Here is a 24,900-nt window from a genome sequence, read left to right as displayed (position 1 = left end):
TACATATGTCTCCCCTGATGTCACAGCCAGCATATATTCTCCTAAGGACCGTAATGTTTGATATATCATTGGCCAGAACTTGTTGATCCTTCCCCAGGGCATAGTTTAGCATTAATTTTAGGTTAAGAGTATAAGGCCTTTGCTTCTTCTTCTATTTTGATCCCCCCAATTAATCAACCATCATGATCTTTATCAAGCATCTCACATTCTGAAACAAAATTTCTATATAGAGTTTTATTGTCACTAGATCAAAAATGTTGAGCAACGCTAAAGTAACAAAACATATGAAAATTCATGTTAGTACTGACATAGTCAGTTTTATTGAAAATATATGTAAGTCACTTTTAATAAAACAAATTAAATACAAAATAATTATGAAATCACTAAAATAACCAGTCTGACATGGCTTATTAGCACATTAGTATTTTTCTCATCATTCCTATTTTTAGTCTCTGACAAGAGAGAAAACCTTTTTTTTTAAGAAAGTGTTCCTTTCACCAATACATTAGATAGACACTGGCACCATAAGGAACGGAATTAAATAAATTCCAATTGGTTCACCATCTTTACATATTGACTCGGCTGTCACAGTCGTGAGGTTACTGGGAATCCTTCTAGGGCTCTAGACTACTCATCCTCAAGGATACAAACACAGACTGAAGATAGTGGCTGCAAAAGCTATTACTGATGCTCAGAGCACTTGCTCAGGGTTGATATTTGGCATTCCAGTGGGCAAACTGGAACTCATGCCAAGTTAGAAAGGAGACTGGCCCTGGCACGTGGTAGATCCTCCTCACCGTGGAAAAGCTTGATGTCTTAAAAGAAGATCTAAAGACTGGCTCTTAATATTTCTACAGCAAATTACATATAGAAGACATGACTTGAAACTACTGAGGGTTATTTTTTTAAAAAATAACCTAATTTGTTTTTCATAAATGACTCTATATGGTTTTTTAATGTTCTTAGTTAAGGAAAAAAATGTACATCAAGGAATAGATTAGATTACTCAGAATGTCACATTGGTATATACATACATGCTACAGAAATAATTTTTATATTTATAGTAATCTAATATCTAAAATCTTAATGAATTACTATTTTTGTTAATGTTCTCGATATGATAATAATACTATTTCTTGGGGTTTAGCCTTGTTGTTGACTTACTTACTTGCCCATTGTTCCCCTTGGTTTTTTAAATCTGATGAAATAAATGTGTTTTACATGGACTTCAAACTTTAGAGATAGTTTATCATCTCTACAAGCAAATAGCTCTGGAATTCACATTGAAAACCAAGCACCAGAGCTTTGAGGTCTTACCATAGCAATGACTGCTGCCCCAGCTCCAGCAAGCGCCACAATAAACAAGTGGAAGGTCATGTTCAGCTGCAACGGAAACCACAGAGAATCAAAAGGTGTCAGAGTTACAGGTAGAAGAGAGGCCAAGATTGCTACTGTCTTATAAACAAGGCTTTGTGCATCTTAAATAAAAGCAAGCCTGTGATAAATCACACACTTGATCAAAACAGATTATTACAGTATATTTTCCCTTGCAAATCATTTAAATCCTTTCAACTTCATCATTATAATATAATTTCATTATAAAGATGAGACAATGATTAATAATGATGGTTTTCATCACTAACATTACAACAATATAAGGAGGGCTATGCTCTCTTTAAAAATAACTTCGTCGCTGGGCGCAGTGGCTCACGCCTGTAATCCCAGCACTTTGGGAGGCCGAGGCGGGCGGATCACGAGGTCAGAAGATCGAGACCATCCTGGTTAACACCGTGAAACCCCATCTCTACTAAAAATACAAAAAAATTAGCGGGGCGTGGTGGCGGGCACCTGTAGTCCCAGCTACTCGGGAGGCTGAGGCAGGAGAATGGCGGGAACCCGGGAGGCGGAGCTTGCAGTGAGCCGAGATCGCCACTGCACTCCAGCCTGGGCGATAGAGCGAGACTCCGTCTCAAAAAAAAAAAAAAAAAAAAAAAAAAAAAACAACTTCGTCATGTTTTCAGCCTTCATTAAAATGAGTTTCCAGAAAATTTGAAATAGTTATTATAATGTTTATTGAAATATGTAGAGCATCTAATTCCTATTTAGCCTTTACTCCCCTGAATAACACTACTTCAAGTAAAATTGCCTCTGATAGAATAAAGGGAAAATTCAATATAGATTTAGTTTTAAGACATTATCCAAATAACAAAATGAATGCTAAAATTCTGACAAAATTAAAGGCTGTAAAATCACTCACCTCAGTAGATTCGCACATCCTCAAGAAATTCTCAGATACAGTACAAATTTTCTTTTCCTCTCCAATTGTCACAATTCCTACAATGTGTAGAAAATGACAGTTTAGCAGTATAAATGTTTTGAAGAGCCAAGAGAGAAAAAAATGAAAGTTTTTGCTAATCATATCTAAGCAAGTTCCATTTTATCTTATGTTATAGTAGAAAAATTATTTAGCTTTCATTGTGGATAATAACTATGCAGAGAATTATGAATATAATATTCCAAACTATTCAGCCCTCAAGCAATTCAAATAATTTCAATCTGAATTTAATTGAATCTCACCACCAGAATTTCCAGATTCAATTATAGCCAGTTCATTGGTTTGGCCCATTAATGTGATAGTATAGGCATCACAATTATTTTGTTAACTATGCCCCAGACTGTGCTGAAGTCGGGATCTAAATTTGTTCAGCTGGTGCAATGCTTCTGTTAATCTATAAAAGCATATTGCCCAAAGGAGTACTTTTTTTTCTGCCAATATTGCAAACGATGCTATTAGTAACAGGAAATGAAAAGTTGCCATTTCACTTCTATTTACCCCTGTTCCAGTTGGTTCGTAGACCAACTGCAGTAGAATCACCTAGGAAATTGTGAAAAATATGTATTTTTAGACTCTAACACAAAACTGATAGATAAAATAGATGGGAATCTATGAATGTTGGGCCTAGAACACTACATTTTTAAAACGAGCACAGAGGTAATTCACTGGCTTGTCTCTTCATCTCATCTTAGAGAGGAAAAGTAACCAAGTTCATCTGATGATGGCTCTTCAATTTCATTTTCGGAGCTCTTGAAGTGCTAAACACATACAGGCATGATAAAACACATTGAGGACATTCTAACACCTAAGCCTTTAGCATTTGTTGCTCTTTAGTTGTTTTTGTCATTTTATTTTTATGGTTTGGTTTGTTTTATTTGAGATGGAGTCTCACTCTGTCACCCAGGTTGGAGTATAGTGGTGCAATCTCAGCTAATTGCAACCTACACCTCCCGGGTTCAAGTAATTTTCATGCCTCAGCCTCCAGAGTAGCTGGGATTATAGGTGCATGCCACCACACCCAGCTAACTTTTCTATTTTTAGTAGAGATGAGTTTCACCATGTTGGCCAGACTGGTCTCAGACTCCTGACTCCAAGTGATCTGCCCGCCTCAGCCTCCCAAAGTTCTGGAATTACCGGTATGAGCCATGGTTCCAGGCCTTCTTTATTTAGTTTTAATATGTATATATATTTACATATTCTTAGCTTTATGGGGTATCATCAATTCTCCCTCTCTTACAGAGCTCCTGTTGTTGGTTTCTCCTTTGCAAATAGTTTGTGGAATCTATTTCAGTGTGAAAAAATCTATTTGCAGTAAACAAACACAGAGATCCCTCTCTACAACCTTCCCTTTCTGCCAAGATGGTTCTAAGAGTGGGTACAAATTTAAAAGGGTTTTCTCATGAGATTTCCTCCCTAAAAATCACCATTGTTGAAAAAGCTTCTGGTCAAGGCTCTCTCTCTTCATAGTAATCCATTACAGACTTTATTCTGTGGAATATTTATGTTGTACTTACGTTTCCTTATCCATTTCTCAATTCATGTTTTCAGCAAAACACCTAAAAATTGTTGCCTAACCGCATTGCAATTCCGTTCCTTTCATTTCTACTTAAACCCTCTCAAGTCAGATTTTGCCCTAACCCCTCTCCATGGAAATTTTTCTTATAAAGATCACTAATGACCTCCAAGGATTAATTCTCAGTTTCCATCTTCTTGCAAGTTGGCAGTATTAAACACAGTTGATGCCCACCTTTTCTTTCATGCTCTCTTCATTTGACTTCTAAAATCTATACTTTTCAGTTTCTACGTTTCTTATCTCATTGGCTCCTTCTTCTCATATTTTTGTCTGTTGCCTCCTCTTCTCTCTGACCTCTTAAGTTGGAACTTCCCACCCTTCACTCCTCAGCCCTTTTTCTCCCATGCATATCTCATCCAGTCCCAGATATTTAAATATTATCAACAACTCCTAAATCTATGTGGCCATCCCATATCTCTCTTCTGAAATCAGGATTCATATATCCAATTTCTTATCTGACAATTCTATTTGGATTTCTAATAAACAGTTTAAAAAAACTTCTGCTCTTCTCCTTTGCTGGTTCCACTCCCAAGCAAACACTTCTCATAGCCTTTCCTATCTTTCTTGATAGCAAATCTTACCATTTGCTCAGTCAAAAGAAATTCCTCCTTGAATTCTCTTTTTTTCCCCCCAAACCCTATATGCAATCTACCAGAAAATACTGCTGCCTCTATGTTCAAAATATATCCATAATCAGACCGATTCTTCCCACCTCCCTTGCCGTCTCCTGATCCAAGCCACCAAAATCTCCCACTGGGATTAGTACAATCATATGCTAACTGGCTTCCTCGCTTCTACCCTTCCTACAAACCATTCTTCAAGTAGCAGCCAGAGTAATCCTTCTGTTATTAGACCATCTCCTTCCTCTGCCAAAATCTGTAATGACTCTCTATTCCCCTCAGAATAAAGCCCCATACCTGTAATGTTCTGTAATGCACTCATCAAGATGGTACATCATGGGAACTTGTAAACTTCATTTCAATCTTTGCTCCTGCTCTCTTATTCTACTTCGGGCACACTGGCTTCCCTGCTGTTTCCTGAGAAACCAAGTATCATATTGGCTTGATAACTTAGTACCAGTTCTTCTCTCTGACAAGAATATTCCCAGAGCTGTGTTCCTCCTGTCCTTCAAATGACAACTACTCATGAAACCTTTCTACATCATTTTAAAAAATACTATTGTTACAGTAGGTAGTTAGTCAGACATGAGCAGAGGAAGAGAGTTCCCCAACTCATCACCCACCCAGGGTGTCAGGCCACCATCAGGTGACAGTCAGGCAGTTGTTAACTGTCTTTCTAAAATAATAATTGGTCACAGCTGGCTCCCAATAAAGAAACACCTGTAGCTGGTGATCAGGAGCTTCCTGATACAAACTCAGGAGTTGGACAAGCAGGCTCAAGCATGCACACTAAGAGGCAAAATGGCAGAGTGTAACTGATATATGACCTTCCTCTAGGAACACTCAAATGATAAGTGAAAAACATCTCAAATAAGCATGCGCGAAACTCCAGAAAACACACTGCACGTACGGTCCCTCCCAAGTGCTGGTCAGCCACTGCGCATGCGGACAGCCCACCCCAAGGGAAGAACCAGGTGAGAAGTATGCAAGACCCTAGAAGAAGGCCAAGTTATAAAACCCCAAGTCAAAAGATCAGACAGTGCACTTGATCTCTCAAGTCGCCCGCTTGTTCCTTTTCCAGCTGTACTTACTTTCATTACTGCTCTAAAACCTTTTAATAGACTTTCCCTCCTGCTCTGAAACTTGCCTTGGTGTCTCACTCTGTCTTACGCCCCTCAGTTGAATTCTTCCTTCTGAGGAGGCAAGAAAATGAGGTTGCTGCAGGCCCATATGGATGTGCCACTGCTAACGTCATTACTGAACCTGCAGTACTCCTGATGCTATACATATATGTGTATACACACACACACAAGTTTTTGTGATAAGTATACCATATTTAACAAACATATATAATATATATTAAAAATTAATTGTAGTTTAAAAGTCAACATATGAATAATATGAAGCTCTAGAAGTGAGCCTGTGGAGGAGGAGCTCCAGCGTAAATTTGAAAACCTGATTATTTTGATTCTTGGATATCTGTCTATGAATGGCCAAATTGTTCTCACCAAAAATTAAGATTATTCAAATTTATATCAATTTTTCTAAATATTGAATATATATATTTATTACCTATGGAAAAGTTTTTAGCTAAATGGTGCAGACTGACATTTTCAGTTTCTTCAAAGCAATTAGGAGAAAAGGCAAGTTATAAACAAGGATGGCCAGGCGCAGTGGCTCATTCCCGTAATCCCAACACTGTAGGAGGCTGAGGCAGGCGGATCACCTGAGGTCAGGAGTTCAAGACCAGCCTGGCCAACATGGTGAAACCCCATCTCTACTAAAAAAATACAAAAATTAGCCAGGTGTGGTGGTGGGCGCCAGCTACTTGGGAGGCAGAGGCAAGAGAACGGCTTGAACCCGGGAGGTGGATGTTACAGTGAGACGAGATCACACCACTGCACTCCAACCTGGGCAACAGAGTGAGACTCTGTCTCAAAAATAACAAAAATAATAAGCTAAAACTAGGCAAGAGAAGCATTAAGAACTGAGTGCAAACAGAATTGGGGAGAACAGGGAGGACTTGATGCATGAAAGTTGCAGTAACAGGCTTTTTTAGTACTTTATATTTTTCATTCTAGCTAAGCACAAGTAATATATTTCTAGCATTGTGAGAATGGTTTGTGCCTGAAATACGAACAACTTCAGAGAAAATGATGCATGTGTACACAGTTACTATGACTTTCATCACTATGGCAATAAAAACCTTTGGTGCTTACTGGATGGTTAAAGTATGAGTCCTAGGGTTGTAAATTCCTATTAAGAAAACTGTAGGTCGGGCGCGGTGGCTCACGCCTGTAATCCCAGCACTTCCCGAGGTGAAGGCACGTGGATCATTTGAGGTCAGGAGTTCGAGACCAGCCTGGACAACATGGTATAACCCCGTCTCTACTAAAAATACAAAAATTAGCCAGGCATGGTGGTACACGCCTGTAATCCAGCTCCTCGGGAGGCTGAGGCAGGAGAACTGCTTGAACCCGGGAGGCAGAGTTTGCAGCGAACCGCGATTGCGCCACTGTACTCCAGCCTGGGCGACAGAGCAAGACTCCATCTCAAAAAACAAAAACACAAACAAAAAATGTAAATGAGAGTTGGAGGTAAGCAGAATGAGCAGCTACTTATGACACTCTGATGTCTGATAGGATGATAGGAATTAACTCCCTACTATGAAATACAAATGCTCAAATTTAAAAATCATTTACATTTACATTGCTAATTTTAAAAATGATAGAATACCAGCGTATCCTTTTGCAGATTCTAGAGACCACCCAACTCCCCTGGCTCTGGGGGGCTTTTCTTTATTTTCAAAGTCAACAACAATGGATCTTTTCATACCCTTCTTCTCTAGTCCATCTCCCTCTGAGTGACTCCTCTCCTTTGGCCCTATTTTTCATTTTTAAGGACGCTTCTGATTACATTGATGCCACCGGGATAATTCAGGCTAGGTACTTTCTTAAAATCAGTTGATTTTTTAGTGGCGGAGGACAGATTTGAGACTGATCTCCCATCCACCTCGGCTGCAGCACCTGAAAAAGCCTTCCTCCCTGGCAATACTTTCTGTCTCAGTGACTGGCTTTCTGTGTGGCGAGTGCTGCGACCTCGATGGAATCCCTGCTTTCAGCAACAAAAATAGTGTAAGCAAATAAGTGAAATGAAATCCTACTGAGAAGTGCTCTACGGAAATACGATAAAAACAAGCTGCTCTCGCTAACATGTGTGGGCGTGCCAAGTAAGAGGTAGGATTGGCTAAAAGTCTAAAAGAAGCCCTACCTACTTTCTCTCCATGGCTTGCCCTTAAGTTTTATCAAATCTTCAGGTTGTAATGGAGGAAAGTTTCAAACCTTGCATCTAGATGATGTAATGAGGATCGATTTTAACATTTCCTCATATAAAATTATATGAATAAACATCTAATACATCCAATGAAATTGAATCACAGAATATATAATTGGAGGATAACAGAAATCATAATAAAAGCTTCAAAATAAAAGTAAAATTATTTCCTGATGAATTTTGAAATACAGAAAATCCTAATATGATATGCTGTCTACAAATTGTCCAACTATATCAAGTAATGTCTCTGCCTTCCATTAGAATTGTTTGAATTGCATAAATGTATTACATGCATGGGAATGAATAGTGAGATGCATACCTCCACGAAGCAGGTATAATGGCCATTATAGGCTGAGAGTTCCTATTACATAGTTTAAATACCTGGTCTCCTGTAAAATAAAAGATAGCATCTATATGCTAAGGAGACAACTTTGCAACAAGGGAAATTACTTTAAAGTATATTCTTATCTATGCAATTGTCTTTTTGATGAATATTAGTAAATTCTAAATTGATCCTAATACAATGTTTGAGGAATGGTTCTCTGATGCTTCTTGATAATAATGTGGTTGTATACATACATTCAGGAGTCTTACCAGGATATATAATTTAGAGGGCAAATAAATACTATACAGCAATAGATTTTATATAAAGAGTTAAACAGAATGTCTTAATAGCTCATGTAAAGGCTGCATGACATCTAAAAAGTGCCTCCTCTTTCTTCCAAATTCACAAAAGAAAAGGTACATTTGGATAAATCTTGATAAATATGTTGTAAACATTGGTAAGCTTCAAATAATAATTTTAACCACATATTTATGCTTTATGAAATATGGAAACAAATAATATAGCACATTCTTTTTTAAAAAACAAAGACAATCAGAGATATGAACTAATGAGACTGAAATAAGATTTTTGACCTTGAGTTGATGTCATAATGGGATGAAACCTTTGGAACTTGGGGTAGGTTGAATGTATTTCACAGAAAGAAATGGATGTGTATCTTTGGTGGCCAGAGTAGGCAAAAAATAGGCTCCCATAGACTGCAGTAGGCAAAAAATAGGCTCCCACAGATGTTCACATCCTTAACTCTGGAACTGGTACCTGTGTTGGAGTAAGCTGTGAAGGGGAATTAAGCTTGCAGAATTGTCAGGGAGATGCAACTTTGCTGGCTTTTACAGAAAATGGATTGCCATCATGATCAAGTAAATGTAGGAGATCACGAAAACAATAAAGTGGTTTGGGAAAAAAATTGACCTTTGCTTTCAATATTGTATTTGTCTGCTATTGCTGCTGTAACAGATTGTCACAAATGTAGTGGCTTAAAGCAACACAAGTTCGTCTCTTACAGTTCTGGAAGACAAAGCTAAAAACCAAAGGGTCATCAGGGTTGCACTCCTCTGGAGGCTCTAGAAGCAGGAGCAGTTTCCTTTCCTATTCCAGCTTCTCCAGGCCACCCACATGCCTTGGCTCTTGGCCCCTTTTCTCCATCTTTAAAGCCAGCAACACTGCATCTTTCTGCCTTTTTTCTGTAGTCTATCTCTCTCTGACTGACTCTTCTCTTCTGACTCTCTCTTCCAGTTTGAAGGACCCTTGGGATTACACTGGGCCCATCTGGCTAATCCAGGATAATCTCCCCATTTTAAGATCAGTTGACTAGCAACCCTAATTCCCCATTGACAAGTCATCTCACATATATGTATGTTTTAGGAATCGGAATGTGTACATCTTTGAGGATCCTTTATTCTGTCTACTTAACAGACTAATGGTTTACTTAAGATTATAGTTGAAAAAAGCTCTTTTGCTAAAAATTGTATTTGAAAAGCTGTCGAGTAGAAAATAATTGTGCTAAGATTCAGGACACTCACCTTTCCATCCCAGCATGGCCTGCTGGGTAGCTATATCCCTGGAAAATAATTTCATTTCTTAGGGCTCCATTTCTTTTAGACCAGACAGCTGGACTGGTGATAAATGAAGTCCATTTATAAAATTCTATGATTCTAAGACATATTCTGTGCTTAATGTCATAAGGAATCCTATATGCTCAGTGGTATAAGTCTCAATACTTTCAGTGAAATTAGGTTCATTTGGGGATCACAAGCACTTGAATGCATTGAGAATTAATAAGTTTTTCTTTTTTTAAAGTTGAAAATATTAAGATGGTCCATTTATCTTTTACAAAGGATTACTCTTTCTGTCCTTTAGAAAACCAACTTGGGGAAATTTTAAATATTATTTTTCTAAAGTCTCCCAATATTTTTTCAGTTTAGAATCTGGTTTGATAATACCAAAGACCTTATAATCACCTACTTAACTATTTGCATTTATTACACTATAAGAAATGAAATGTTTCTAATCAGAACATGCTAATCTGTTGTGTATTTCTGAAAATATAAACAATCACATTCAAGAGAATCTGACCCTCATGTATTCCAGTGGTAACACTTTCTTAAGATAAACCGAAGCTCTGAGAGTAGGGTTAACAGATTTAACAGTGAAAACAATCTCAGTGTCGCTTAGTTAAACTTGAATTTCAGATAAAGAACAAATCATTTTAGTATAACTATATCCCATACAATATTGGGTACCATACTTGTAATTAAAATATAGCTTGTTTATCTGAAATTCAAATTTAACTGGGTGCCCTGTATTTTAACCTACCAACCCTATTTGAGAGGCTAATCACATGTTTTTCAAATTTAACTTTTAGGATCAGCAGAATAAAAGGAAGACGTTTAGAACAAGGGGCTGAAAGCAGAGTCATGGCTTTCTAAGCAGCTGTTCTGCAGTGACCTCCAGCAGCATTTGCTGTGGGCTCCTTTTCTGATTTCTACAAGGGATTTGATTTTGAGAGTAAAACCTCCCCAATGTCTGTATTCCCTCTTGCCATAATGTCACCCATAGAACTTTTCCCCCTGTACGCATGTACATATGAGTATTATTATTACATGAGATTTTTGCCCTAAATAAAATTAACCAAAGAGGACTGCTCACTTATTTGGCACTCTTTGATTTCATCTGTATTTATTTATTTATTTATTTATGTATTTATTTATTTATCTTGATATGGAGTCTCACTCTGTCGCCCAGTCTGGAGTGCAGTGGTACCATCTCAGCTAAATACAACCTCTGCCTCCTGGATTCAAGAAATTCTCCTGCCTCAGCCTCCTGAGTAGCTGGGACTACAGGCATGTGCCACCATGCCCGACTAATTTTTTATTTTTAGTAGAGACAGGATTTCACTCCATTGGCCGCACTGGTCTCAAACTCCTGACCTTAGGTGATGTGCCTGCCTTGGCCTCCCAAAGTGCTGGCATGAGCCACCACGCCCCACCTGATTTTATTATTATTAAATGTGAACTAGTGTAGTGTAGTGGATCACACTACGGGGGGACTTAAGGCTTCATCTGTTAGGATGGTAGGTAAGCCTGTTCTGAACACACAGCTAGTTGGCTACCCTATAATCTACTTACAGCATAACCGTAAAGCCACAAGCCCTTCACACCCCATCTAAGTGAAATGTTTCCTGCTTTTCTGAAGTATGAGGAAACCTCATTAGAGAAAAAAGCTCAGTGTCCCCAGGTGTTAGTAGGTTGGCTTTTAATGTCTGTTCAGAGAAAAAATAATCCATTTGCAAATGTGGATTTGCATGTCTTTATAAATTCTGTAGCTCCCATCATGTTACACATGATAACATAGAATCTCAAATAGGCTAACTGAGATTATACTCTACTTTTCCACTTCCAGCTCAGTACTAAGTTTTAATATGAAAGAGAGTTGACTTATGAGCAAGAACACAGCCTCTGATTCAACCTGTGTTGCCCATGTTTGAATCCTAGCTCTGTCAGTTGCTAGCTGTATAACCTTGGACAAGTCACTGAACAACCCCACTGTGCCTCAGTTTTGTCATCTACAAAAGAAGAAAACAGTATTGCCTACCATATAGAGTCATGAGAAGTAAACAATGTGACACATGTGAAGAACTTAAAATAGGGTCTATATGTGGTAAACCTATATACATACGAGTATTATTATTACATGGGATTTTAGCCCTAAATGAAAATAACCAAAGCAGACTGCTAATTTATTTAACGTTTTTTGTTTTTATCATTATTAAATGCTAACTAAGATGTTGTCCTCCCATTTCAGAAGACAATGAACCATGTCCTTCTTAGGTGATCTTTATTGTAGACTTGACATTTTGTGCAGTTTTTCATGGGAGGATGAAAGTAGAATGCAGATATCACATTGAGTTTGGAAAAGAGCAAAGGAATCAAGAAAAGGAAACCACACTTCTAACCTGTCAATACCAGGGAATGTGATCTGACATCCTGGTCAATATACATGTGTATATGTTGTGATATTAACATCCATTCACCCTTGACTTTCTACTTTAAATTTGAGGGGAATAGTCTTAGCAGGAATACTCTGATAAATTTATCTCTGTGGTAGAAGAGGTACTGATCATTCCAAAGGGATCTGTAATATTTTAGAGGCAGCTATGTAGGTAATACAATACTGGGCGGGGTTTTACAGTTAAGAGATCCAATATCCACCTACCAAACTGACGAAGGTCCAAGCAGAGATTTGCTCCCTCCACTAATGTGGTGTTCCGGCAGATGGTCCACAGATTGAAGTACATGTAAACTGGCAGTGAGGTGAAAGCCGTGACTCCCAGCCAGGCCAACATGAAAAGGTATGTCAGCATAATGAACTGCAAAAGAGAAAGAAATGGAGAGAGAAAATGTAATCTACCAAAAAGGAATAATTTTGTGTTTAATCTGCAAAGCTCAATTATAGGAAGTTTATAGGGACACAGTATATAAGTCAGTATCACAACACTGTTGATTTGCAGCACAGGAAGTTGAGAAATAGTGCGTATAATGGGTTAAGTGAATAAACCTGCTGGAAAATCATATCTTGGCAGAGGTTCTGATGTACAAAGAAAAAAATAATCTATCTGCATTACCATGCCTTTTCATCCATGTATTTAAACTTAAAATCGCACCACGGATTTTTTTTTTAACTTTAGAAAATATTCCTAGGTATTTAGAAAGTATTCACCTTGCAAAGGGAATTCGGAAGAATTAAAAGTCTGTCAATAAATTTATGTAGGACTAAACTGTCATCATGTCATGTCATAAATATTTAAGCTATTTAACCATGTTTACAATTAACGAATATGGTAATTCTTAAATCACATTAGTATATAATATTAGTGTGTACTCTTCTTTAAAATTTTTTTATAAACTTAAGTCTGTTTTGTTTTATGCATGTTAACATATATTTTATATATATAGTATATACATACTTATGTATAGTAAAACATTATTTTAATTTTGAAAATAAAGTTTTTAAAATACATTTCAGAAACATTTTTAATATTTATAAAGTGTATAAAAGGAGTTCATGTATCCTAGGCAGAACTGAATAGAATACTTAGTTTAAACATGGATTTACATGAAGTTTTAGTTCACACATAGTATAAATGCTGAGTAAAAGGACATGTAGATAGATGTATGTATTAGTGGATGGATGATAGACATTAGATAGAAAACGGTCTGAAATATAGCCCCTGGATGCCAAAAGCTACATTTCTATAGATATTTGGTTCTTCTGAATTTCAGAAGCACACTTTGATCAAAGACTGGAATAGATTCACTAGTGCATTCTGGCTAAAGTTTTAACACCTCAAGCAGTCACATTTTCAAAATAGCAATACAGCATATAATAAATATACTGAATGAAACTAGATACCTTATTCAACCCTATTCATCTCTTTTGTGATGAGTTATTAGCTAGATTTTACCTCATGATTTAGGTGAAATCTCAAACAAGTCAAACTTATTCTATAACCCTCTTAATATGTACTGAAATTAGCATTTTTGAAAAATAGTAAAATGGGAATCAATCCTGTGATAGAACTTATGCATCTATATTAAAGTTGTATAGTGATTAACATAGAGTTTATTGGGATTAAGGATAGCAAGAAATTTATATAAAACATATAAAGAGAGGCAGGAGATCAAACCTTTCCATTAAATAGCAGTTACTAAATGCCCCAGTACTTCAGAAACCCAGAGCATTCTTGAACACATGTTTTCTAATAATATTGTTTTATCTCATCTCAACTCTTACTTCCTTTTTGTCTCTACTATGAAATGCTAGTAGTGGGGGCCAACATCTGTCTTGACAACATCCTTAAACTAAGATTTGGCAGACGTATTTAAACCTTATACATGTAAGATGAAACAAACCCTACCTTAAGAATATTAGCGAATAAAACTTGCTGAATGTTAATTTATTTAAATCACCTAAGGAAGGAGAGTAACTATCATTAAAAAGCTATTCTTTTTAAAAATAATATCAACATTTACATTCCTTTTAGAATTATTTTGGTCTTGCTGAACATATACTTATGAGGCTAAATATGCGTAAATATGCGTAAAGATTTATGGCAGGATTTCAGCCATGTAAGGCAATAACACTTCCCCTTTATTTTACTGATTAAAGAATAAAATAACCCAGGTGGAAATATAGAGAATATTTGGTCTTAAGACACACTTGAGACACACATGAGCAAAAGGGTAAACATTTTGCTCATCTTCCCCAGAGTGAAAGGATACTATTAATATTTTTAAGTGGTCTTTATCCTTTCCTTCTGAAATGTGAAATGAAGTATATCAATAGATGAAGCTCACAGAATAGTGGAGGGTCAGCTCAGAATTTCTCGCCTCTCAAAGGCTTCCCTGCCCTATCACAAGATTGCTTAGGCACCCGGGCTAAGTGACAACAGTCACCTAAGCCTCTGAACATGGATAAGCATACTCCAAGTGGCAATACCCATTCACCTCTAACCCTAATAAACTATACGATATAATGCAGGTCATTTTCCATCTTTTGCCTTGGATTCTAATATGCAAGAAGTAGAAACCTGTCTCTCTATTAATTTAACAAGCACTGACATGCCAGTTACTGTGTTCCTAAACTGAATATCACATGCTTTTAGCAATAAAAGGGGTCTTCCGGCATACTCATGAAAGGCATAGGCTTTTCAGCTGGCTTGAGTGTAGTCTGCTCTTTATACTTCTGTTTCTGCCTCTGTAAAATGGAAGTAACTCTAAATTGGCTTCATATGTTTAAGTGAGCCTGCGATGAGATAATGCATGAAAAGCATTTAGCATTGAAACTTGTTACATAAGAAGCTCTGACAAAAATATTAGCTATTTTTATCATTGCAAATATCAATGCAATTACTACTATTGCTACATATATTGTGTACATACTATGGAATTATATAATTATATATAGTCTTATAGAATGAAGGAATTAGATTTCATTACATGTTTGGGTAAATTAAAAGAATAAGTTCTTGAGTTTGGGAAAGTTATTCAAAATGAACTCTCTCTCAAGAAGGAAGGCTCCAGAAATTCTTGGAAACCATGCTGAAAGTGAAGAAATCCTCTTAACAGAACACCTTTGGGGGAAAAATCTTTTCTATTAACATTTTCAATATTTGCAATTGTAAATCTCAAGGCTAATGTATAGTCTCTAGAACAATGAACATGATATGGCAGCCGGAAGCACATTGCTTTGGAGGACTAAAAGCAACTCTAAAATCCATGGAAGAGTAATCAGCATGCTTTTGGTTGCATCCTCTTTATCTTATTTTTCATTTGTTCTACCCTGAGGGATCTTTGTAAAGCTTCTTTTGAAGATGCTGTTCAATGTAGAATGGGACTTATAACTCGATAGGTTTAGATTCAAAGTAGCTTGGAACACTTTGAAGTGTGTCGCTACTGCTACTTTACAAGGTGATAAAAGGTCTAACTTCTGAAACCACAGGACTGACTTACATCTTCTTTCTGCTCTGAGCTACGTTACAGCAAATTAACAAAGTTGGATGATATAGAGTAAATCAGTGTGGTGAGAAAATATTTTCATTACTATTAATGCATAAATTTTGTGCTAGAAAAATGCAAAAGTCTTTATTTTCTAACTTCGAATGTAAACTGATTATATTTCAGGGTGTAGCAGTTCACTAAAGTATTCACTGAAGTATTTAAAGAAGCTAAAATGTAATTTGATCTCTCCATTTTATGTTCTATTTCAGAATCTGATAATTACTAAAATTGAAGAATTATTCAAATTGATCATGCATAATCCTATGTAGAAAATCTTTTGCTGTAATAAAATATTGCATAATTATAAATTTATTTCTAATGTCACACTGTTAGTCATATAATGGATATATATTTTTTGTCATCTGAATGTTAAATAAATTAGTAAGCTGCTCTTACTTTTGTTAGAACAAACTCTGAGAATGTGAGAAATTTTTCTGATTCTGAAAACAATTTTTGTGTATGTGCACCTTTATTAATTTCTGCTTTTTGATTAAACACTTTCTGAAATTCATCTTCATAATATCTGTTTGGGAAACAGTGGAAAAATGAAAAAAGTGATAAAAGTACTACTGAACTTGAAATCAGATGACCTAGTCACTAGTTTGACATATCACTTAATCTCCCATAGTCACTTTTGTAATTTGTGAACTGGAAATTATGATACTTTTCTTATAGGGCTATGATTTAAACAAGGGGAAGATTCTATATAAAATCACTTAGCAGAAAACGTAAGCAGTAACTCAAAGAGAGGAGATAGTCTGATTTAATAAAAATGTATTACTTAGTACTTTCAAAAGGTAGGTATGGACATAAGGAAACTATTTCTGTCCCATTGGGTGTTTATTGCTTTGAGCAGACACTGAATTTTAATTTATAGTAATTCTAGGAAAGGAAGATAAGTTCTGTAGAAATTACATAAATAAAGTGGCCTCATTGGCTTTTCTTATTTTGGTCATTATCTAGGATCACTCACATATATTAAAATGCTGACTAATTCCTCCTGACTCATACACACACAAAAAAATTCAGTAAAGCTTCCTTAATTTGAACTAGTTAATTCATTGATCTTTGATAGTAAAACTGGTATAAAATGATAAAAATTGGGTGCTATATATTTAATTAATATCTGACATATTCCATTATCCCATAATTGTTTTAGTAGCATTTCATCAGAACATGCAAATGTGGCAAAACAAGCATCCTCCTACTATATTTCCTGCTTGATTTTTGTTTTTACTCAGTATAAATTTCTTGATATCCTACCACATGTTAGCATTGATTCAACAAAATTGTTATGAATTATTTCTTTGTCACTTGAAATTAAATAAAAACACATGTGATTATTGTTTTGATGTCAGTCTGGATATTCTAATCACTTTTAGAAATCTGGTAGAGAAATTGAAACAGAATTGCAAGAGGCAAGGTTTCATGTTCTTTAGAAAAACGCGACATATTATTGCTTCTTGATTATGTAGCCATTGAGATTGCAGTGTATTTAACATGAAAATGACTTGTAAAATATAATTGGTTTTTCATCTGAACTCCTATGAACTTAGACTTAATGTCTAAGAAAATCACTCCCTGTTGAGGTCGAGACTTTCTGTGGCAACTTCAGCAGATGTGCACCGGTAGAGGTAAAAATAACACCTTGGAAGTCAGCAGCATTGATGAAAAGAAGCCAGCTGACTCTGATTCCAAAAGTCTCTGAGTCTCTGAACTAACTGATGAAAACATATGCTACATATTGAATGGAATGTTATGATATAATGAAGAGTTTCAGATATAAGGCACATTTAAACTTTAGTGAAATGAATAAAATGGATGTTTTGATGTATCCAAAGCCTCTTTATAACCAACAATATTCTATCAGATTGAACTCAGGTCATTGTTTCTCATTTTTCAAGGCATAGGATATAAAAATAGTTTACTAAATCTTAGCTCAGAACCTTATATTTCACAGTAATATATTTTGGTAGTATTTTCTCATCTTGGAATGAATTTAAAGAGTAGCAATCCAATCATGTTTCCCACTTTAACAACAAAGGAAATACCTTTAAATTTTATCAAAGGCAGAAATGGCTCAGAGTTTAATAATCCTGTGATTTTAAACGAAGCTTCAATAGACAGACAATAGCTGAGGGAATGCAACTTCTAATAACGGTTTTTACCATGGCCAGACATTAGGATCATCTGGTTAATGTGAGAGAGAAAAAGAAGCTCAGGTCCTCTTATGCTAACTATATTTATATTTTTAAAATCACTGCAGGTGATTCTGATAGATATCCAGTGTTAATAACTCCTTCTATATTGGAATCAAAGGAGATCTCAGGAGTACATTTGTTGTAAAGACTTCTTTGCTCTTCAACTGCAGACACTGACAGGGTACTATTCCTATTGTTTAAAAAAACAATGAGATGATAAACCAGACACACCTACTAATGTCAAGGAAATAGCCAAAGGCATTAATGATTGGGGTAACTGGATATGAGCCAAATATCTAAATCAGAGTGTCTTGAATTTGTCACTACTGAACTTGAGGCCAGATCATTATTTGTTAAGGGGACTGCCTGTACAATATAGGACACTTAACAATATCATTGGCCTCTAACCACTAGATGTCAGATATCGGTTGTGCAATCAAAATGTCTCAATTTCCCTGAGGGGAAAATAGCTCCTGTTTGAAAACTGCAACACTAAGGCAGGAAAACACCAAGTTAAAGGGAAGAAAATGAATACCAGAACATACTATCACTACAATTGCAAAGTGAAAAAGCATTACAATCAAGTAGGCTCTGGAAATTACACAGTGTATAGCTTAAGGCAGAGAAAATTACTAAATTGTTATGTAAATTACTCAAAAATATGCAATGATCATGATCGTCATCGTCATCAGCAATACAGCCCAAAACTACCTATGCTCAAGTTGTGATCAAAAAATTATTTTAAATGATTTGTTATGCTTATAACTTTATTCAAAAATGCCCAAACTTGGAAGCAGCCAAAATGTCCTTCAGTAGATAAACAGATAAATAAACTCCAGCACATCTAGATAAAGGATGGAATATTAATCATCACTAAAACAAAATTAGCTATCAAGCTCTGAAAAGACTTAGAGGAATTTTAAATGCATATGACTAAGTGAAAAAAAGCAATCCGAAAAGGGCAGTCACTTTCTGTGTAATTTCAGCTCTATGACATTCTGGAAAAAGAAAAAGTTGGGAGACAGTAAAGAGTGCAGTGGTTGCCAAGTGTAGGGGGAATGAGAGGGATGAATAAGTGGAGCACAGAAGATTTGTAGAGCCATGAAACTATTCTGTATGAAAGTATCATGGTGGATACATGTCATTATACATTTGCCAAAACCCAAAGAATGTGCAACACCCAGAGGAAATCCTCGTCTAAGCTCTAGACTTTGGGCAATTGTGATGTGTCAACGTAGATACATCGATCGTAAATTTGCCATTAGGGTGGTGGTGAGGTGTTGATAATGGGAGTCTGTCCATTTGTTGGGGAGGGGGCTATGTAAGAAATCCCTGTACTTCCTCCTCAGTTTTGCTGTGAACCTAAAATGGTTCTAAAAAATAAAATCTATTTATATAACAAAAAATGATTTGAGGAATCTATTCATGAGCATATATGAAATGCTAATATTATAATCTAAGTGTTCACTGTGTGGTTTGGTTCATAAAAACCACCAGTGTCATTGTGAAATGATTAAATACTTCAATCTCATTTGGTAAAGATGATTTCATCAGAATAAAATGATCGGTGAAACTGTCTGGTTTCCTACACTGAACTACAGGGATAAAGCTACAGAGAATTTTCAGACAGTGAGTGTAAGGGCTGAAAAATGTTACCTTAGATATAGAGGAAGAAAATCTTAAATCCTGTCATATGAGGTAACTTGTTTTTGTTTTGTTTGTTTGTTTGTTTGTTTGTTTTTTGAGATAGCATCTCACTCTGTGGCCCAGGCTGGAGTGCAGTTGGCATGATCTCGGCTCACTGCAACCTCCACCTCCCGGGTTCAAGCAATTCTCTTGCCTCAGTCTCTCGAGTAGCTAGGAATACAGGTGCACGCCGTCACACCTGGCTAATTTTTTGTGTAGTAGAGACGGGGTTTCACCGTGTTGCCCAGGCTGGTCGCGAACTCCTGAGCTCAGGCAATCCGCCCACCTCGGCCTCCGAAAGTTCTGGGATTACAGGCGTAAGCCACTGCGCTCGGCCGAGATACCTTTTTTTAAAAAGTAAAATAAAACTATCAGCCCACCGAAATAACAAATACATTATTACTATGTATTGTTACTTTGCAGAAGGTAAAAGAGTATTAAAAGTACTCAATGTCCTTTTTTAAAAATAGTTAAGAGAAAAATAGCATAATCAAAACCAATTATTCTGCTCCATAAATTTATTTTTTAAATGGAGCAGGTTTACATAATGTCTAAAGCCACAAAATGATAGTCACGAAAACTGCTAGAAAGGCAAGCACACTCTTGGTAAGTTTATCACATCACATTGTCCAGAGTTTTTTTATTCCCAGTTAAAATTAATAGAAATCAGGGCATGAGCTCTTATGCTTTGGTGGGGAAATATATTCAACTTTTTGTCTGTTTTACTTACTGCTTATCTCTAATGCTCATGATAGTGCCTGAGACACAGTAGACACTCAGCAAATATCTGCTGAATGAATGATGTTGTGAATGTTAGGCTTGTCTTGTGAGAAAATGTATCTTACCATGTGTTTATCCTGATGATTTATTGGGTTTTGATACATTAACCTGATAACTAAAAATAAAAATATGACAAATAAAAGGCAACTGTTCACAATAATACAGTATTGACAGTTAAATGTCGTTTTTAAACTGACAAATCTCAAGATTTTACAAGACGATGATTCCTCATTTGTTGGAAAAGATGAGGAAAAGTGAAAGATTTTGGGGGAGAGCAAAATTAAAAAGAAGTATATAGGCTGGGCATGGTGGCTCACACCTGTAATCCCAGCACTTTGGGAGGCTGAGGCGGGTGGATCACAAGGTTAGGAGTTCAGCCTGGCCAACATGGTGAAACCCCGTCTCCACTAAAAATAAAAAAATTAGCTGGGCATGTAATCCCAGCTACTCAGGAGGCTGAGGCAGGAGAATTGCTTGAACCCGGGAAGCAGAGGTTTCAGTGAGCCGAGATCGTACCGTTGCACTCCAGCCTGGGTGACAGAGCAAGATTCCGTCTCAAAAAAAAAAAAAGAAGTATATGGACATAAAAGTTGTCTACAACCAAGTATGGCCCTAGTGATAAACATATGAATTCAAGTGTTGAAAATTTTAATATATTATGTTAAAAAATAGAAATACTAGATATACTCTTGGCTTGTAAATATTTTCTTAGAAATATAATGCTGAATAAAGGAAATATGGTGCTAAAAACATTAACAAAAATATTGCTGGAAAAATCATACACTAATATAGTCACAATTTTTTTAAAACACAAAAATAAAGTGTTGCTATTACTTAATAAAACAGAGTAACCACAAGTGAGCTAAAACTACTCAAATTTCCCTGTTAACAAGGGTCTTGCTGCTTCTTCCTCAAGTTAAAATTAACAAAAATTAGAATGAAGAAGCAAAATAATCAAGTAAATGAAACTGTCATTGAATGCATATGCTGATCTGATTTATGTGGAAGAAAAATTATAACTATGGCTGTAGTATCTCACTTAGGTTGACAGTGTGATACTTTTTACTAGCACCCCTGCAAGTAAGGTAATTCTGCCATTGATGAACAATTATTATGGACTTTTCTACCTTGGTTATTCTAACTTTCATTATTAAATATTTTGCTAAGTAACCAAAAAAACTGAGATACCAGATTTACAGGCAAACCCTACATACATTTAATTGTGCAACTAGTATATACTTAGTATATACATAATAAATTTATCTATAACTCTGATGAAAACACTAGAATATTATCTTTCTAAGTCAGATGGAGAATTTAAACAATGTTGACACATTGACTGTATCTCAATATCAAAGAAAAATATAATTTCATTAGAAGTGAGTGATAACCAGTGTGCATTCCTTGATGGGCGTTTAATTTCAGATGAAATGGTGAAACCCCATCTCTACTAAAAATACAAAAATTAGCCAGGTGTGGTGGCGGGGCTTCTGTAATTCCAGCTATTCAGGAGACTGAGGCAGGAGAATCACTTGAACCCAGGAGGTGCAGGTTGCAGTGAGATGAGATCACGCCATTGCACTCCAGCCTGGGTGACAGAGTGACACTTTGTCTCAAAAAAAAAAAAAAAAGAAAAGTCACTGAAAGTCACCGAGGATGTTAGTTTTCATATTTAAACTTGAAAAGAAGCAATGAAGAAGGCCATGCTAAAATGTAATTATTGTTTTAAAGGTGTTTCCGTTGTTTGAAAGTGTATGATCCCTAAATCAGCATGTGCGTTGTTGCTCTTCAAATCACCTCCTCCACTGGGACCTTCAGAAAGTTGTGTAAGACAAGCAAAAGTATTGGCAATAAATGTTGGTGCATCTCTTCATATCATTGTCCTGGGATGAAGTGAAATATGTTTCAGACCAGTGAGATTATGTCTGTTTTTCTACCAAATGGCAACATACAGGCTATAATTTCTATGTGAAATTGTAGCATAAAAATAGCTCTTAAAATTGATCACATAAAGGAAATTATAAGCTTTATCACAATCCAGGAGAACACCACATATAGCATATGCATGTGTCAATCTGCTGAGAGATTATCATTGAATCAGAACTTCAAATATTTAAAAATGTTAAAAAAAATAAATGCTACTTGAATACTTTTTGGCACATTCAATAGAAATAAAACAGAACTATACAGACTGAAATGATAATTTTTGTAAAAAAATTACATCCAGATTTGTGATAGGAAAAATTTTAAAGAACCAGAGAAAGCAACTAAACAAAACAATGACGGGTATATTTAATATTATTATGATTGTCAAAGGAATGAGGCATACCAAAGAAAACATCTAAATATTTGCCACAGGGTGATTCTACCTCCCTGTATAATATACTCGGGGTTTCGAGGGAAGGAAATGATTACAGGAGCACACCCTCTTGCCTGTACACCAGCTCACACACATTTTCAACTAGTGCTTTGCTTTCTGTCTCACTTAAAACCGTATTTAGCTAGGCCGGGCTTGGTAGCTCATGCCTGTAATCCTGGCACTTTTGGAGGCTGAGGTGGGTGGATCACCTGAGGTCAGGAGTTCAAGACCAGCCTGGACAGCATGGTGAAACCCCATCTCTACTTAAAATACAAAAATTAGCTAGGCATGGTGGTGTGCGTCTGCAATCCCAGCTACTAGGGAGGCTGAGGCAGGAGAATCACTTGAACCTGGGAGGCGGAGATTGCAGTGAACCGAGATTCCACCACTGCACTCCAGCCTGGGTGACAGAAGTAGACTGTCTCAAAAAAACCAAAACCCAAAACAAAACAAGAAAACATATTTAGCTAACAGGCAGGAAGAGCGATAGATAGATAGATAGATAGATAGATAGATAGATAGATAGATAGATAGATAGATAGATACGTACATACATACATACATACATACATATGAAAAACCGAAGAAGATTCTATCAGGATGATTTATAAATAGCACACCCAAAATGGCAGCTAGAAGAAAAATCATATTAATTTAGAAATGACAAGGCCAAGTTAAAATATAGAAAGTTTTAAAAACATCACTGCTCATACAATTGGAAGCAAACATGGTAGTGAAATAACTATATATAAAATCATAAAGTAATAGAACATAATTGACAGAGTAAACAATATAAATTTTCCCTACCTCAAGCATTTTTCCTCTTCAATCCAGCCTTTACTTTTAGTCAGAAGAATTTTTCTAAAGTGCAAAACTAATTGCAAGGTAGGAACTCTCACATATTTTTCATGGGAATGCAAAATGGTACAGCAGCTTTGGAAAGGACTTGGCAACGTATTACAAAACTTACCATACTGTTGCCATATAATCCTGCCATCAACTCTCTGATATTTACTTGAATGAGCTGAAAACTGGTGTCCACAGAAAAACCTGCACACAGGCGTTTAAAGCGTTTTGCTAATTGCCAAAACTTGGAAGTAACCAAGATGTTTCTCAGTAGGTGAATGGTTAAATAAACCTTGGTACATCTAGACAATGGAATATTAGTCCATGCTAAAAAGAAATGAGCTGGAGGTGATGGGGTTGGGGATAGATACTGGTCAAAGCACACAAGATTTAGTTAGACAGAAGGAATAAGTTAAGAAGTCTATTGTACAACATGGTCACTATAGTTAATAACAGTGTGTTGTATTCTTGAAAATGGTTAAGAGAGTAGGTTTTAAGTGTTCTCAATACAAAAAAACCATGTGAGGTAATGCATTTATCAATTAGCTTGATTTAGCCATTCCACAATGTATACATATTTCAAACCAATATGTGGTGCAAAATAAATACATACAACTTTTATTTGTCAATTTAAATCAATCAGTCGGTAAAATAAAAATATTTTTAAAAAGAACAAATTGGGCTATAAAGCCAGGAAATGATGTGGAGGAAACTTAAATGCATATTGCTAAGTGAAAGAAGCCAACCTGTAAAAGCTGTATACTGCATGATTCCAACTATGACTTTCTGGGAAAGACAAAACTGTGGAGACAGTAAAAGAATCAGGGGTCTCCAGGTGTTGAGGGTGAGGGAGGGATGAACAGGTAGAGCGCAGAGGACTTTTAGGGCAGTGAAACACTCTGTGTGATACTATAATGGTTGATACACAACATTTTACATTTGTTCAAACCCGTAGAATGTACACCACCAAGAATAAACCCTGATTTCAACTGTGGACTTTGGGTGATGATGCGTCAATGTAGGTTTGTTGATTGTAGCAAATGTACCAGTCTGGTGAGGGATTTTAAGAGTAGGGGAGGCTGCATATATGTAAGAGAAAGGAATACATGTGAGTCTGTGTACCTTCTGTTCAATATTGCTGCCAATTTAAAATGGCTCTAAAAAATAAAGTCAACTTTTAAAAACTAACTGCAACACTTTCTTCTTTATTATCTTGCATTGGTCTCATCCACTCCACAAATCATGTTCATATACTTCAAGATTTA

The 24,900-nt window shown here is 36.2% G+C and overlaps 1 protein-coding gene across 3 annotated transcripts in view; it reads right to left on the bottom strand.

The window, feature by feature from the left end:
- LOC105466640 (glycoprotein M6A) overlaps window positions 1-24,900 on the bottom strand; it is a 368,562-nt gene that overhangs the window by 5,146 nt on the left and 338,516 nt on the right. For all 3 annotated transcript variants that reach the window (XM_071092816.1, XM_011715711.3, XM_011715710.3), the window contains exons 4-6: window positions 12,420-12,573; window positions 2,258-2,334; window positions 1,318-1,383 (exon numbers count right to left, since the gene is read on the bottom strand). In XM_071092816.1, the coding sequence (XP_070948917.1) occupies window positions 1,318-1,383; window positions 2,258-2,334; window positions 12,420-12,573 (297 nt within the window). The remainder of the gene's footprint in view (window positions 1-1,317; window positions 1,384-2,257; window positions 2,335-12,419; window positions 12,574-24,900) is intronic.

Source organism: Macaca nemestrina, chromosome 3 (genome assembly GCF_043159975.1).
Source record: "Macaca nemestrina isolate mMacNem1 chromosome 3, mMacNem.hap1, whole genome shotgun sequence".
In the NCBI taxonomy this organism is placed as follows: Eukaryota; Metazoa; Chordata; class Mammalia; order Primates; family Cercopithecidae; genus Macaca; species Macaca nemestrina.
Note: the sequence above shows the minus strand (reverse complement) of the source record. Positions and strands in the feature narration are given on the sequence as shown.